This window comes from Thermobia domestica, chromosome 2, assembly GCF_964235325.1.
Source record: "Thermobia domestica chromosome 2, izTheDome1.hap1.1, whole genome shotgun sequence".
Classification (NCBI taxonomy): domain Eukaryota; kingdom Metazoa; phylum Arthropoda; class Insecta; order Zygentoma; family Lepismatidae; genus Thermobia; species Thermobia domestica.
This window is the reverse complement of record NC_137455.1, coordinates 79,275,217-79,293,238: the sequence shown is the minus strand read 5'-3', so window position 1 is coordinate 79,293,238 and position 18,022 is coordinate 79,275,217. Positions and strand designations below refer to the sequence as shown.

At 36.0% G+C, this 18,022-nt stretch overlaps 1 protein-coding gene across 3 annotated transcripts in view; it reads left to right on the top strand.

The window, feature by feature from the left end:
• The first annotated feature begins 266 nt into the window (after positions 1-266).
• The window catches only part of LOC145673194 (putative RNA-binding protein 18), a 29,418-nt gene continuing 11,662 nt past the window's right edge, over positions 267-18,022 (top strand). Inside the window, exons 1-3 of one of the 3 annotated variants that reach the window (XM_081742666.1) lie at positions 267-418; positions 7,732-7,835; positions 12,765-12,975. In XM_081742666.1, coding sequence (XP_081598792.1) covers positions 7,738-7,835; positions 12,765-12,975 — 309 coding nt within the window. In that variant the 5' untranslated portion in view covers positions 267-418; positions 7,732-7,737. Of the gene's footprint in view, positions 419-1,089; positions 1,415-7,731; positions 7,836-12,764; positions 12,976-18,022 lie in introns of those variants that run through there. The other 2 variants (XM_081742674.1, XM_081742683.1) reach the window with 2 other exon arrangements.

Genomic DNA, 18,022 nt, shown 5'->3' with positions numbered 1-18,022 from the left:
TACCATAAAATTGCTAAACTTTGCAATTATTTGTTGAGTAAATTTTGGAAACTTAGTTATAGTAGTCTCACAAAACCAGATAAATTTTCAGATTTGTATGGTATAGAAGTGAAAAAAAAAACATATAATATTTAAGAAATAGTCAATATTTGATATTCAATGAAGTTTCCACATTAGAGGACCTTAAAACTTTGTAAAATTGTGAACATTATGTTCTATTCTGTTACTTAAATGTAAGCAAAAATAAAGAAAAATATAGATAAAACAATATTTTCTCGAAGCTTTAGTTTCACTTTAATTAACCGTATGATAGAACATGTTCCTTTTAGATTTTGCAGAATGAGGACATTGTGAAACACGAATCCCGATATAGAAATCGAACAGAGAAAAGCAACTGGCTGCATCGATTGTTTACCAGGTAATTGTCAAAAGATATATTTGTAAAATCTTATTAATATTGTAGTTTTTACTTCATTAATATAATTAGTGTTTTTGTATTTTATTTACTGGATAAAGAAAGAGTGCTACTTTCATTGTTAAAGAAGATAATTAACAGTTTGTTACGGTTCTTTTTCCGTGTCAACTGTAATAAAATTAACTTTCTCTCGGTTGATGTTCTGTTTATGATGATTTCTGTAACTATAGATATTTTGTGGTGGACTATGTAGTACAATGTTTATCCCGTGCAGGTCAAGTTTAGATGCGCTACTTGAAATGTTAAAAAAAAAATCTTCCACTAATTACCTTTTTAGTGTCCTACAAAAGATTTGGGGATATAGTATAGATGAAGCTGCATAAGTTCGCGAAGGAGCAGGACGCTCATACTTTTAGGGATTGTTCATTGACTATGTACGAACTTACAAAGGGGGTAACAAAGCGACTTTTATTTACTTATCGACTGGTACGAAAATAAAAAAGAACGTACCTGTACCTTATATCTGCATGTATAGTGCCCTTGTACTGTATCTATGACTCTGTGTGTGTGTGTGGGGGGGGGGTTAACGCGTATCGCATGTCTTGTGCACATGGATACTTCTTAGTATTGCACTACGTAGAAAATTTATGGTATTTCATGTAGAAGTGGTAATAGAACACAGAAGAAACGCAGATCATGGGGTTCTCATGTGTACTATTACCCTTTCATGATTTGTGTATAAATACAACATCCAGACGTGTACCATAAACACTGCAGAGCTTTATAACTTTCTGAAAGCTATAAAGATATCTCCACTCGTGCAGCAAGGCACTCTAGTGGACAAATACTGAACCTCCTCATTAAAAAATTGTATTTTGGCGCGCTTCCTCTCCCTGTCCAAAAGAATCTATTGTTTCGGAAGCGGTGACGTTTTTTTCTTTATGACACTGGGAGGGCGATAGCAAGTAGCAAGCAAGACGGCCCAGAAGGTTGCACAAGGTTTGACTTCTTTCAAGATTAATTAAATTAAAAAAAAAAAAAAGTAGGCCTATGTCTCTTTTAAGACTATGTTTACGTGAAGAAATGTTGTAGGTTTCCAAAATTTTTTTTATGACAGTTACAAGATTCTTGTAAAGCGACAACCCAGCTTAAGAGCGGACTGGTAGCATAGTAGTTAACGCATAGGCACGATACGTCGATCCCGGGTTGGAGTCTGGTCCAGCCTTACACTTTATCACGATTTGTTGAATTCGCGGCGGTACCTATAGGAGATTTGGTGTGTTAAAAAGCGGTTGTTTCCTCCATTTCTTAATATACCCTAACCTAACCTAACCTATCCTTGGGTTAAGGGTGCTGGTCAAGTTTAGGCACACCACATTTTATAAAATGTACAGGTAAAATTTAGCACACTACATGGAAAAACATGGTTATAAGAAACAATTTTCTGTAGGCCGCAGAAGTAAATAGTAAAATATACAGCTTTATTTTAAAGTGTTTTCAAAATTAGAAACAAATTGACGTTTGGAGAAGACGTGGTACACTGTTGCCACTTCGTGCGCACCACGGTGAGTCAGCTGGAACTGTCTTGTGAGTCTTAACGAAAATATCTAAATATCGGTTTGTTTGGATGGATGAAAGGATATGTTTGTCGTCTCAGTTTGTGCATGTTAGAAAGGGGGCAAGGCTGTGTATGTGTGTGTATGTGACAAAGAGGGAACCAGAGAGAAAAGAGAAATAAGATCTTGCTTGTGATTGTAAAGAAAGTATGTTTTTAATTCATGTTTAAAAAAACAGTAGAACATTTTTAAAAATGCTTATGAGGAAAAATGAAAAAAAAAATTAAAAATCATGAGGATAAAAAGAAATTATGAAGCACTTCTGAATATCCGGGTTCCTCTGGCATTTGGGGCTGGGCTTTATGCATTTCTTAGGAATTTGTCTACAAATATTTACAAATAAATGATCGTGGTTTTACTTGATTGTGAAGTTTCAGTGCCAAGGCTGTGTGAGGTTGAGGTGGTATGAGGCAAGTAGCTCACCGAGAATCGAACTTAAAGGCAGCGTATATAACCCTTTTACGGTCTTAGGTTTTTTTGGGGTATTTTTTAGACTTTCAGTCAAGCAGCTACTGCATCGTCACTATTTAGCCTAGGATCACGGTTCATACATCATTCTCTTCAGAATAGAGCAGGCTTTCAAGTGATGCCACTTACATGCCCATACCAGGAGAAGGGAAAAAGTGAGGTCAAAGGGAAAATTTCGGGGATTTTTTTGGCACACTTGGGGCCCCTCTGGAACGGCCCTGTGTGAACGTAGAGATCTCACAAAAATCTGATAAATACTACTCGGTAGACTGAATGTGTGTACCAAATTTCAAGCTTCTATCTTGAATAGTAAGGACAGGAGAAATTTTATCAAAAATTCCCACAATGCCCCATATTACCGCAAAAGACCCTAATCTCAGATAAAAAATTCCCTGAGACATCCGTATTTATCCTAGGATCATAATCCGCCAATCATTCTCTTCAGAATAGAACAGCCTTTCAGACGGTACCATTCACATGTCTCCATATTGTATCTGAGGCGGGAAAATCCCGAAGAAAGGATTTTTTAGTTAAAATATCCCTTTTTTCTGGACCCCCCTGCTTTAACGCAGACATCTGAAAAAAATTTGATAAATACTGCTCGGTGGACTAAATGTTTGTGCAAAATTTCAATCTTCTAGGTGCAAAAATAAACGCGCCATAATAAAAATGAGCCTAACAAACGAAAAAATATGTTTTAAAGTTATGACATCATCACCTCCTATGTCTCGACGCACGAAGGCGTGAAACCATATGTAACGTGTTCTACAATGCCTCTAGACTTGGAAAAAAAAACGACGAAAAAGCTCAAATAGGATAGTTAAAACGCAAATTACCATAAAACACCCGTATGGTGCAAATTGAACCATAAGACCATAAAAGGTGAAAGAAATCGTGGTCATTAGCATCTTTGTTGCGAAGAAACAAAATTCATTTTTAACTTGTTTGAGTTAAACGTCTAATTTCAATATATTACTTGTGGCTCCACAGTTCAACGCAGAATTCGAACCACATTCTGTCTTTCGGGAAGCGAAACCTCGATCTCTCACTAAAGACGAAAAAGCGCGTCACTAAGTAACTCATAATATATTGAATATACAATGTTTGCAAATGTTGATTACTATTGATTTTTCGCGTGAAAAGCTATAACATTCAGAAATAAGGATGATGCTGGAAGCTAACCGTTTTTTCCATTACAGGGATGAACATACATAACACGAAGGAATGTATTCAAATCATTACTATATACCGTAATTATATAAATTTTGTTTTTAGTGTCTGTAAAGAGGAAATCATTAATTCACTGAGTAAACCTGCTTGTAAGAAACAAGTATTTCTTCAATGGGATAAGCAGACAGTTTTTGGTTCCCGCAATGAATTTCCTGAGTTTCATGAGTTCGGCCGTTTTGCTGGGAGAATGTCCTCCATTTCACTAGACATTATTTAAAGTGTGTATTCGTTATATACATAAATATGTATATACATAAATACACATACAACACACAACACTAGCACACGATATATACAACAAAAGAGATCACATATACAAATATAATTACAGGGTTGTATACGAAGGTAATACTCGAATGCACATGAATATAAACAAGTAAACTGAATCTAAAAATCACTTCCATGCACAAAGAAACGAAAGACTAGCTTCTTTCCTTCTGAAAACACGTATTTACTGGCGGCAACATTGGAATGTTAAGGTCTGTTGCCAAGAAAACCCACCACCCACTGTTGCTAAAATGGCGTTTATGATTCGACCCGCGCTGAATGACCGCGATAACTATGTGACGTAGATTCCCTTCTTCAAAACAAATCTGCAAGTGTTTTTGAGCTGTCAATTTGTTTTTAGTTTTGAAAGCACTTTAGGTTTACAAATGTAAGAGGTTGCTAGTGTAAAATCATTATAGTAATATACAACGGTTGAAGTGAATGAGTGCATATGAAAAATGACTGTATTAGGTACTATTTTTTGCCGGTGGAGTATTTCTGTAAATGTACAGTATTAAATCTATATTTTATGTTTACAAAGTAGCATTACCAGTATTAAACCTTTATAAGTGCTATAGAAAGTCGTTATCACTGCGAAAACCCACGTGTTTTCACTACTCACGCATACGTGTATACACACAATTGCTGGCGTGCCTGGGCCCTTTGGACGCTGTTCTGTGTCTCCACTAGCTCAGCCCTCCTCTGACTCTGTTAGTTAGCATTCAGATTTTGTAGTGGACATCTAGTGCACATTGCTTTGTTTTTCTTGCACAGGAGTTTTTATGACACATGTCTGGAGCCTATATTTATACACAAGTCGTGAAAGAATTATATTATTTGAACAATTATTTCAGGTGGTTTGCCTAAACTTGATCAACACAAGGTTAAGTTCCGTTAACTCCTGTCGCGATAACTGAAAACTTGCAAAATTTACCGGGAAGAATTGGTGAGTGTGGTTGTTGTAGAGTATGATAGAATAAGAAAAAGGTAGAAATTGCTACTTATTTGTGAATATTGGTGATAGTGAAGATTGATTTCTTTTACTATCGCGGATGTTACGGCGGAGAGATATATTGTTGAGAGGATATATTGAGAAAATGGCTGAGATTGTGCGGCGACTGCGGGATTTGATTTAATGTGCTCAGTTTTGTGGAGTTACCGTCTTTTCACATTACCCGACGATTTGCCGGATCCGTTTCCTGCGAATTGCCGGACAAGGTAGGAAGACATTGCAAGAAATGAAGCTCTTCACGTATGTGCGGCGGTCGCCGGACATTTATCCGGCAAGCTAAAACAGCCGGATCTCCCTGCTAGAATCCGGCGTGGCAGATCGCCGTGTATAGCCAAGCGGGACATTACAAGCAATGAAGCTCTTCACATATACGCGGAAAGTTGCCGGATGGGTGTTGGGAGAGGAAGCAAGTGTTGCCAGGAAAGAGTAGAGAGTGGCTGTGATAATATGGATGCGTGTGTTTTACGTATATACAGTATATATGTGTGTGTGGAGTGCGTTTGTGTGTGTGTGGTTATGTTCTAGCCCAGTACACTTGGAGTAATTTTAACCAAACTTGTTACATACAATATATGGGAAAAGGCGACATCTGAAAATCGAAAACGACCGGTACTACCGGAGTATCGAATCCATAGGTCGTTGATTAAAGAGTCCAAATCAATACAAATTATTTTTTTCTATGTAATAGAAGATTGGGAGAAATAAATATCCGGGTAGCACTGGACAAATGAACTTGTAATTCTATAAATTTGTAGTGCCCAAAATTGAAATATACACTATCAAATATTTCAGCAATATTATATATTTACTAATAATATCTTTATGTACTTTCGCAAGGCAAGAGAGAATTCATGATGTGATATTTGATAAATATACCGTACCTTATATATTTTATAATTATCTTTAACACTTCTATAGTTGTAATTTCTTAAATAGTTCTTTGAATACAGAAACTAGAGCAGTGCTTTAAAGAGACTTGAGTCAATAGTCGGAACGCTTAAAATAAAAGAATAAAACCGAAATACTATAATAATAATAATAATAATAATAATAATAATAATGCCTACAGATTAGCCTTGGGCTCAGTGGTTGTATTGACTTGGGATTCTGGCAGTGGAGGATCTAGCCCGGGGCCAGGAGGCCTAGGCCCCCCAGTTTTCAGGATGACGAATATAAGTTAAGCTATTATTAATATATTTTTGAAACTTTATAGTAAACTCGTGGTTTACTTCTGGGGTCTGGCAGCCTCCCAGCTTCTATATCCGCCACTGGATTCTGGGATAGATCTTAACCACCGACTATCCTGAAAGGACTTTATCCTGGTTTTCCCAGTCACAACAGGTGAATACCGGGTTCTATTTTAAATATCCAGAACCAGGCCGCTATTTTGCTCAAGTATATCGATTGTGGAAACAAGAAAAATCTCCCTCAAGTTACCACTTCTCTAAAAAAGGGTGAACTCATATGTGTCTCTGACTTTTTTCTGTGTATCTTAATAAGGCGAGTAGAAGACACTTTTTGCATCTGTCAGTTGCAACCACCACAATACGACAAGAGTGACAAGGTTTTGTTTCTTCAGTTGCACAGCAACCCTGCTCGGATATTTTTCATCCACGGCAAAATGCCGGATAATATGAAAGGGTACACTTCTTATCCGGCAAACTGCCGGAAACGGATCCGGCAAATCGCCGGATAATGTGAAAGAAGCCTTAAACACCAAGAACAATTATGATCAGTTAAAATTGTGCAAAAGACAGATAAGTGAATGTAATTACGCGATGTAGAAAGTTTAGGAAGGATAAGTAAGGAAAAATAAGGGAAGTTACAGTTTTCAAGTGTAGTGCAAGAATCGATTGTATGAAATGTTATTGACAACTAAGAGAACATTTTTCGAGCGTGCCCGATTGTTAATAGAATATGTTCTGTATTTTCCTCGATAAAGAAGATATGAAGTGAAGTTCTGTGTGAAAGGAGTGTGCAAAGCGATCATAGAAGTGTCACCACCACACACAAGGCATGTGTTTTTATGCCATATGAAGTGTTTCTCCACCATCCTCGTTTATTCGTATATCAACCGTCGCTGACGCACCCCCTCGCTACCGCATTACCTCCTGCTGCGCTCCTGCTCTGACTCGATTATATAACATTTGTACTTTTTAGTGGACACCTAGTACAAGTTGGTTTGTATTTTCAAGCTGGTTCATGCTTTATATTCAATCCTCCTAAAGTCAATCTCCATCCAGTAAAGCAACACCTCCTTAAGAAACGTTTTCTAAGATATGAGTGCATTTCGTATGAATATAAGTGTGGCCACCCTAAAATAGGATAGTGCCGCGAAAGAAACTTAATGTAACGTTACCTAACGTATCAGTCAAAACTGGTAATGCCTTCGACAGGGGATTTGTAATTTTTACTCAGTTATTTCTATTCATTTACTTGTGGGGTTTAATGAAATAAATTACCTATCCTACCCTGTCCTATGTAAGATTGCCAGTGACGTGGTATGAATAGCCTTGAACATAAACAGCTACTATACTCTATAATTTCTCTCCTGTCTTTGCTCCTTCGTACCTTTGTTTGTCCGTGCCCTTGTTTTAAAGTGACGAGGAACTTCTTTTTCGTCTCGCTTTTTTATCTTTCTTTAATTTTCTTATCTGTTTTTGATAATGTTGTTGATGTTTGGAAGTTTAATTTACATTAGCTGTATATGTTGTTTCTTTCAGGCTGAAATGTGTGATAAACCACTGCCACTTGATCCTCTTCCTGAGGATCAACAAGAAGATAAACGGTTATGGGTGGGAAATCTAGATATTCGAATTACTGAGTAAGTTTCTAAATAGCTTATTATATTTTATTTTGGACTGACATATGATATAATTAGTACAGTTGTATGGATGAAATAAAGTTCTGATAAATGCTGAATATAAATCAGTGGTGTCTCGTGACATAATTTTTCGTTAGTTCACAGCCGTTAGAAAATTCTAACTGTATAATTATTTCAGTATTCTAAATAAGCAAAACGATTAAATTAATGAACGTAACCATGTATACGTATACATAATGAAAAGTACGTATTCATAACAAGTACTCCATTTAATTTATACTTGAAATCAATTCTGCTTTTGGCGTGGGAGACCGGGGTTCGCTTCCCGGCAGGAGCTCATGTGGTTTGGTTTCCACATTAATTAGTAGCTCCACTTCTCATATAGCCTCGCTGCTGAAAGGAACGTTAAACTCAAAATCAACTCATCAACTTTCGCTACTTTGAAATACATTGAGAGAATCATGTCTCAGCGCATCAAGTACAATCTCCGAACTGAAGTAAGCTACGCTAAGAAAGCAAAACTGAGCACTTCTGAGAAAGTTGGTTCAGAAGTGTTACAGCTGAACTTCCGTTGCTCCAAATAACAATACTCGTCTATTTCTATTTCGCATTATGTTAAAAAGGAATACTGAAGTAGGAAAATCAGTGTCAAAGTTCCTGAAGATAAGATGATACCATTGTAGCAGAGTTAGAAAGTGTAGTATACTTTCATGAGCTATTTCAATTTATTTAGCCAGAAAAAACTATACCCGAAAGAAAAATCGGAGATTATATGTATTAAATAAATAAATAAATAAACTTCAAAATACGTTGAAATGCAATCTTATTCTACGTTAACTTAAGAGTCTCTGGGAGAGAGTTCTATACCTCGCATCCCCTTCGGTACGACGTCGGAAAGGTGTAATTTTGTTTGTTCCATTAGTTTATTTTTATCATAAGGAATTGAGATAAAAAGAAATACAGATGATTGATTAAGAAAATGACTTATATACTACTATATTTTTCTATTTTCAATTGCAAAAGTTTATCTTTGATTCTGTTTAAAGAGTTACATTACTGGAAATTAGTCAACACTGCACGTTCAGATCTTCTTTTGAACTTCGTGATACCGCAAGTTCGTCCACGCTGGTGCCCCCGTTTCTCTTCTGTGCACAAAGAAACTCATTACGCTCGCAACGCTGTTATGAACTTAGTGTGATGATGGAATGCATACGAGTATGCTCAAGGGGGAAGCAAGTGGAGAGTCTGTTTAAAATTTAAAAAGAACTTCTGGAGACTAAATATATAGGAAAGAAAATAAAAGAAAGACTTGATAATTTAATACTTTGAATATTATTAAATATCTTCAGGAACAATAAATAATACGCAATATTGGTAGTTCACATGCTCTTGTGAACTTTATAAGACGACGCCAGTAATTTGCCAAGTTTAGAAAGCTTCTGTTTACTGACTGAAAATCAGGAGAAAGTTTTGTAAATTTGTTGAGTTGAGTTGATTTTGAGTTTAACGTCTCGTTCAGCACCGAGGCTATATGAAACGTGGACCTACTGATTAACGTGGAATCCGAACCACATGAGCTCCCGCCGGGAATCGAACCCGGGTCTCATACGTCAAAGGCGCGTACGCTAACCGCTTAGCCACGAAGGAGCTCTTTTGTATATTTATTCTATCCGTTTTATATTTTTTCACACATATCTATTTCCTTTAGCCTACAGGGCATACTAGAAATGTCATTTCTGTTTTCATATAATTTCTATTATACAGCCTGTAAAGTGTTGATTTATATTGAAATTTCAGTTAATCAAGGATTAATAACATTTATTATTATTATTATTATTATTATTATTGAACGAGATATGTTAACACCTGACCCAGGATAGCAGTGCTGATTTTGGCTGGGAACGCTAGTATTGTGTTTACCGCATTACTGGGCGAGCGCGGTGGATAGAGGAGCGGAGAGTCTCACTGCTACACTGTATCCAAAGATTTTTCAAATTTGCAGTTTAGATGTTAAAAGTATCCTAATCTGTGTGCACTTAATAAATTGCATCATAAATTAAATGGTTTTTACTAAATGTAGAAATGGTTCATTATTCCTGGAGTAATGATTATATATTGTGAATAGCAATATATGCATGGAGATTACCAATGCAAGAACAACAGCACAGTCTATAGTTTAATAAACTTCTACTGTGCATTAAGCAGATTGTATAAAAATTTGTTACTTTTTATTCGATTTTATTATAAGATAAGATCGGTTTGTATAAAGGTAGGAATGACTATGTCGATGACTAATAGATCAATTTAGAAATATTAATTCAGAGCAGAGCTTTCCAATGTGTGGTGAAACAATACTAAATATCCTTATATTAATTTTCGCTCAGCGCATTAATTGCGTGATCGACAGGATTTCTGCAATTTTGTGTGAGTAACATTCGATGATACCATTAGATGTCTCTGTTTTTAATGTTGTAAAAGTACTAAAGTCAGACCATAACGAGGAATATCTAAAAATTGTTTTCACGTGCTGTATCCTATAACGAAGTGCTTAATGTGTAGAGGAAAAACTAGTTAATGGGGGTCGTACAGGGGCGCACTCACCAAATCCGAAACTCTTCAAAACTTCCTAACTTTTTAACTAATATACATGTGTTTCACCTGCGTAAGGACGCACTCTTGGCGTATATCCCGTCCGGACACCTTCCAGTCTTTCGACTTTGGATACACCCTAATAAAAATTTCTGTAAGTAGGCACCTGGTGTCCTGTAAGTGAATACTAATAGAGTGTTGCCAGAAAGGAAAGGTTATGGTTTAGAGAATTGCGCTTTATCTTGTTAAGTGTTAATTTGAATCAAGTTAAAGTTAAGGCTCAACAAACTTTACGAAGTTTGTATTTGTGATTTAAATGTATGTTTCTTGGTTGACACACACATTATTTTCTCGAGTTTCAGCCACAAGAGAATTCAGGAACATTTTCACTCAAGAAATGTGAAAATCCTCTCCGCTTGTCTAGTGGCTAGCGCCTATGCCTTCGATGCACATGGTACTGGGATCGATTTACGGTTGGAAGGCACGACAAATTTAATTTTACAGTTACGCACTTCCATTAATCAACATTTTTCTTAGCCTAAAGGGCATATTCATGGGACGTTAAACTTAAACAAAAAATCGTTTCATTTTTTTCGAGGAATGTGAACCGTTTGGGGGAGGGGGAAGAGAGATGTAATAGAAGACATTTTCTCTGTATTTTTTAAAGGAACATGAGGTTAGAAAGCTTCCCTTTCGGGATTGACTTGTAAAATTTGATTAGACTTATCTTTCTTTTAGGATCATTATTGAAATCCAGTCCTTTGGTAAAGTTCGGTTAAGGGTATATGATGAAACATGACTGTATGGGTAGTGTAAGCCTAAGTATCATCGCTTCACCAAATAATAAATTCACAACATTTATTTATGAAGACATAAATTCGCCGTGAACTCATTCTGATTTTATCTCTAGTTCTACCACTTAGGTGACAAAGAACTAATCCTGCTAACTGTTTTCACACACAATATAAGTTTGAAACTTGGGAGACCAGTTTTATCTTTGCATCTTCCTTTATACACATAATAACGGTGACGTTTTTATGTCGATCATTTTTTAATGGCATGTGTCGATAGGCGTAGAAGAACTGAGTTCAACCTGCAAGTACAAGGTGACTATAGTTTTGTTTAATTAAACCTACCTCTCTGGAAAATTCCCCTATTGTTATTCACAAATAGAATTCAAAGGCAAATCGTCTTTAAATAGTTGTGGTCTCTATTTCAAATCAAAATATTATAATGTGCTACATAACGGTTGCAAGAGAATGGTGTGACTTTTTTGTAATACTCAACTTTTGTATTGGACATTAGCACCCATCTTCTTCATGAATTGGTGTAAGAAGCGACCGTATGATTTCCGAGAATGAAATAAAACATACCATACACATTCTTTCGTCAGGAACTTCGGAACAAGTCGAATGTATTTTTTTTTTTTTTTCGTAGAAAGAATTTGATTCTTTGTACAACACGAGGTGAGTTTATTCGCAAGTTATTACCAAATTAATATCGAGGATGTATATACTTTTTTTCGGGTGACGTAAAATGTTCTGGAAATAACTTCCGAAATTTTTTAACTGTATTTGTCGTAATTTTAACATATTACAAACCGGACAAGAAGAACTGTGATAAATTAACAACCAATTATCTGTTGGTAACGCTGCTGTTTACATTTTACTTACAAAATAGGGCATCTGCACTCGTTCAGTGGTCGGGATATACTCATATCCGATATATTTAGTTGATTTACTTTTGGGTTGAATGTTCTTTTCAGCGCCTACTGTATGAAATGAAATGAAATCTTTGAGTTTTACGTTCCATGGTTATGCCGGATAGGCTAAAGGAGACGGTGATGATGAGAAATGAATGTAATGGTGAAATAAAGAAAGTGGGAGGAAACGGGAGAACCCCGAGGAAATCCACGCACACAGTATTTGTCCATCACAAAGTTCACTTGGCGGGAGCTGGAATTCAACCCAGGACCCCATGCACCAGAGGTGAACGCTCAACCACTGAGCCACTGCGGCCCCAGACCTACTGTATGAGACTGAACCTACAGGTAAACATACGATCCAAAACACACAAACTCCCACTCTCGTCAAAGGCGTATATAGTAACCATGTAACCAGTAGAAAGCTCTGCGATATGTTTAATAACTAAGTATTTTGACACGATAGATACAAATATTGGAATCTGTATTTGTAAATTATTGTATGTACGTAAATCATTCAAGGCTCTTTAACTTTTGGCAGGGAAACAGTAATCCAAGGAACGCTGCCTGCAGTGTGAACACTATCGTGTGCTTAGTTTCTGTTCAACTAACTTTTTCTCTTTGTCTTCTTTTTATTGGTACCAACTTGTAAAACTTCTGCAAAAGTTTGGTAGCATCCAAAAATTTGATCTCCTCTTTCATCGATCTGGGCCACTGGCTGGACAACCCCGAGGCTACGCTTTTGTGACGTATAAGGAAACTGAAGATGCATTAAAAGCAATGAACACACTCAACGGAAAGCTTATAGGAGCAAAGAAGATTATAGTCAGATGGGCTCATAGTGTAGCAAAGGTAACATAAATACTTTTTTTTTTTTTTTCTTTCTTTAATATTGGATATTGGGATCGGTATGATGGTGTAGGGTTTTAATTATTTTGTTAACCTTTATTACTGGTATCATCTATGTTATCTTGGAAAGATTCTAGATCTTCTTAATGTAGTGAAGAAGTACGGCTGCTTCAGGCGAAACCAGTTGCTCACCGTGTATCTCGTTTTTCATGTGTAGAGACAAAAATAAGTTATTAGATGTTAAATTAGGTGAGTACGGACAATGAGTCCTTAATTCGATATTTTTAGTTAAAAAAAAATCAACAATTTGGTGTGCTAAGTTGGAACTAATTCAAGTTGGTGGTTGAAGAATGATTGGACAATTTGGGTATGTTTTACGCATGTCATTGATGACTTCTGTCAAACCAACTATTGTATACCACTCAACAATTGCAGTCCTTTGATCTTCTAAACCTATGGTTGTCATATGTCCTGTGTAACGGAAGAAACAAGCAATCACTTGCTTGCCAGCGTTCCTCGAGGAAACAACTTTTGTTTATTTTGGCTCACCTTGAAACACCCAAACAGTAGTTTGCTATTAGTTTTGGGTTCGTATGCATAGATCCTACCAATTAAAATGAGCCCGTTTATGAGCTGCGGTGAAGTTGTGTGGCATCCAACGACCGTATGGTCAGGTAACTATATAAAATCGCATGTATTGCTCTCTCAATCATTTCACGCCTAGCATCAACATTACTGGCAACAGCAGCCGTGGATGGACGACCTGCACGAAGTTCATCACCGAGTAATTTTCAGCCAGGCTGGAATTCGGAAAAGTCAATTGCACACAGTTCTATTGGATTGTGTTTCATTTCGAAAAGTCAAATGAAGTCGCTCGATGCGTTGTTTGTGTGTTAAACTACAACTGAAATCATTAAAAATCTTTGCCCGAAAGTGTTCACAAGAAATTTCAGTTTCTCACACAAAACTGCTACTTCAAACTGCTGTGAAGAAGAAACTCATAGGCTTAACGAAACAATCAAAGATATTTGAAATATAGAATAGTCTATAGTTCCAAATTTTATAATAGTGGAACACTAGCGCTACTGATGTAGCAGTGTGCAGAAACTTTCCCCTCAGACCTCATAAAAGTCAAAGGTCTAAGTGTGTTACTCTTTCCGTTTTTATTGCAAACGAAAATTTGAATGGAGTTTAAGGTTAGAGCCTAGTAAGAAAAAGTTTAGTATTGAAAGTTATTTGTAATATATGGACAAACTTTTTTTAAATTGATTTCTCGGGAGGGTTCAATATGAAAGAAAAAGAACATCCTATTCTCACGTCTTCTAACTTGGATATGTATCTGTCCAAATAGGGAGATCAACTATTAATTCCACTTCCACGAAGGTCAGTTATTTTTCTTCTTTATTATCTGTAATCAGAGCACTGTATTTTAAATTTACATTGAACAAAAGACCGGGTCAGTAGTTTCCATTACCTACTTGCTCGATACCACTATTTATCCAAGTAAGTCGTCTGTCAGGAAAAGACATCAGCGTTAGTTTAATCCTAGAATTGTGACTGAAATATGATTATATTTTGAGGTGAAGACCAAGTATGATAGTAGATTTTTCAGTGTCCATTTTCCCGATAAGTATCGTAAACTAAGAACATTTGTTTCTTGATCTTGATGGAGGGAAGCAGCGTTGGCTGGTTTAAACCTTGGTTTAAACGAGCTGGTATAAAAAAAGAAAAGAAAAAAAAAAAACTTGTTTAAACCAAAAAACGAAAAATGTTCGTAAAAGTGTGTGTGTTCGTGAAATCGTGATGAACATACATTTGTTGATTATCACGTTCACTCCCGTATATTATTCGTATTATATTCAGACCTAAATTCCCCATTTATTACTCAAAATGATTATACTACCAAAGCAGCATTTTTGTTTTTTATGAGTTTATGAATGTTTCTTTTATGATTTTCTATAGTTTGTTATTACAGGGTATCTACTGGTCATGAAAGTCATGAAAGTCATGAAAAAGTCATATATTTTGCTTAGTGGTCATGAAAGCCATGAAAAAGTCCTTTATTTACCCAACTGGTCATGAAAATCGGAAATCTCAGAATATATTTTTATACTTCATACTTTTATACCTTATACTGCATGTACTGAAACAGTTGTATCAGGTCAGTAATTGTGAGAATTTCCCCCACCAGTTAGTGCTGGCTAACTGGTACTTTACTGTCTTCCTAGTTGCTCCCCATTTCATCTTCTAGTCTCTGTAATTAGTAACAACTTTTTACTGTCCAACTTTCTGATCTGCTATTTCTTTACTTCTAAGAAATGTAAATTGTGTATGTTTGGAACTGAAACGTAAAGCTCTGTGACTCAGTAACTTCAGAACTTGATGGAATTGATGTTCAAATTAACTCATTGAAAAAGAAGTTGAACTTGTTATATTCAATCAAGATGTCCATTTTTGTGTTCACCTTTTTAAGTTTTAATGTGATACTAGTATGCAGACTGAGAAAAAAATATTTGTAAAAGTACCCTTGAAAAAAGAGAAGAAAGAAGGCATCAGACCCCATCCAGGACGAAGGTTCCATTATGAACAAATTCAGTAGGTCTTATCAGTATGTTTATGTACGCTAATTTCAGATATGACACGCTGGAAAAGAATTGTATATTTACGTAATCAGTTTTCTTGTAAACGAAAATTATAAATTTAGAATTCACAGTACATAAAATGCAGATAAAAACGTAGCTGAATGTAACGGGACTGTTCACAAGATTTTTTTAAATCTGTAGAACCTGGTAAGCCTTAAACCCATACTTGAACCTCAATTAAAAATTTGTTTACTGCCTTTTAAATTGCTCTTGCATTTTAAAATTAGTTGTCAGCTAATCGACGTTACGTACATTAGACAAATAAGAACATAATGTAATCTTCATCTTAACCGATGCACCACTGATGGTAGGGGTTTATTATTACTAATGGTAAATTTTTATCGCCATGGTCATGAAAATTTGAACAAAAAGGTCATGAAAAGTCATGAAAAAGTCATGAATTTACTTTCTGGTATTCCAGTAGACACCCTGTATTAGTGTTACGCAAGTGCAACCAAAGAAAAATTCTAAATATTGTTTCATTTGAATAATGTTTATTATTGTTAAAATACATCGAAATGCTACACTTTTTTTTTTGGGGGGGGGGGGGGGGAAGGTCATACAAACCCCACGAGAGACATTTATTGGAGTCAGAAGTATCTTTGGTATCTATTTATGTATAAATGGGTCAGAGCCAAAGTGAACTCAAATAATTCGTATCTTTATTCACTTTTCTTACTGATATGCAAATTAAGTCGTTGTATTTCTTTAACTTGGCCTAATAAAAGTCGTAGTGAACTAACTTGGAATAAATTAGTTCTTCCGTACTGTGCAGTATTTTGAAATTGTTCATATGTAATTCTGTACCATGGTTTCACTTGTGCAACTGTTTACCTTTTTGTCCTTTTGAAATCACTCTTGACAATTATATTAACAAGTATGTAAAGATCAGTACAATGTATTTTTATTAAAAGTCCTTCGTGAGTGAGTCGGCAGACGTATCGCATTTGTGGCTAATTAGTCCCGGTTTCGAGTTCAAATGGAGAACAATTTCTCTCGGATGTAAGCTGTGAAGCGGTTTGGATTCCACTTTACGCGTATGTGACTCCTTCCAGCATAGCCCGGTTGTTGCATAATAACACTAATGCGAAACAAACTTATTTTTGTCCATATGTAATATAAATACATAGAGCAAATTATTTAAACCAATAAAACCCGGTTTTTTTTCAATAAAAGCCATGGTTTTTGCCAACCCTGGAGGGAAGTATATGGAAGTAACGGTCATTAGTATTGCCAGCATACATTCTTCATCCAAAGGGTAAATAAAGTAAAATAAACTTTCGAAGACAATCTGCTAGTGGTCAGTTTGTACTGAAATCACAGTAACAGTGGGAATGAAATTGAATAGAATTGGAAGTCGGTCAGAGCCTAATATTGAAATATACCCCTCATTTGTCTGATGGGACTTGGGAAAATTCCTGGAAAAACCTCGATCAGAATGGCTGACGTACAAATTTGAATTTGACACCACTCAAATCGAAACAAGAAATGCTAACCAATAACCTACAGTCGCTAGATAAATTGGATATAATTTTAACAAATCTTGCTTTCCGATTCAGTTTTTACGCCGTAGTATTCTAAAATTAACTTCAAAAGTTAATTCAGTTTAATCAACACGCTTGTAAAAGGTATTGTATATACTGAAAACGTAAAAATTCACATTTGACACTCGAATTATAAATCTGCTTCTCTTTCGATTTTATAAGCATATAAATACGATGAAGTACATGGTGACAAGCTGAAATATCGTAATTATAATAATAATAGTGTATAAGAGGTGAGTAAATTTTTAAGTGTAGTGGTAAGAAATTAAAACAAAGTCAGCGGAAGAATGAAAAATAGATGATTAATAGAAAATACTTGTTACTATTCCATACAAAACCTCCTATCGTCCAAAGAAAACCTCCTGCATCGAAGGAAGTAAAATTAAAAGTCTTTGAAAGCAAATCTCTGCCGGTTATTTTTATGAATGCAGAAGTTGGCCACTGAGCGGCAGGGAATAACAGAAACGGAGCATTTTCGAAAAGAAAGTTCTGGGGGGAATGCTTTGTGTAAAGAGAGAAGAGCAACGAATGAATGGGAGAAATTATATAACACAGAACTTTATAATAGCTGCATGTTACTGGCTGACAAAACCGAGACGATTAAGATGGGAGGGACAAGTTCTTTTCATGTTTATTTTATAGATTAACTAGTCAGAGTATAATGTGCCTTTTCAGCACCGAGGCTATATGAGACGAGACTTCGGCCATGTCCAAGAAATACAAGTGCGCATTCGAAGTACGCTTATTTCCGGAACTGGCGTCACCTACTGTGCGTCGAAAGGTCCAAGTTCACAAGTCTGGGAGTGCATAGTGCATAGTGGGCGAAGATGTGCACAACGTTAATACACCTGTGTACTTAAGATG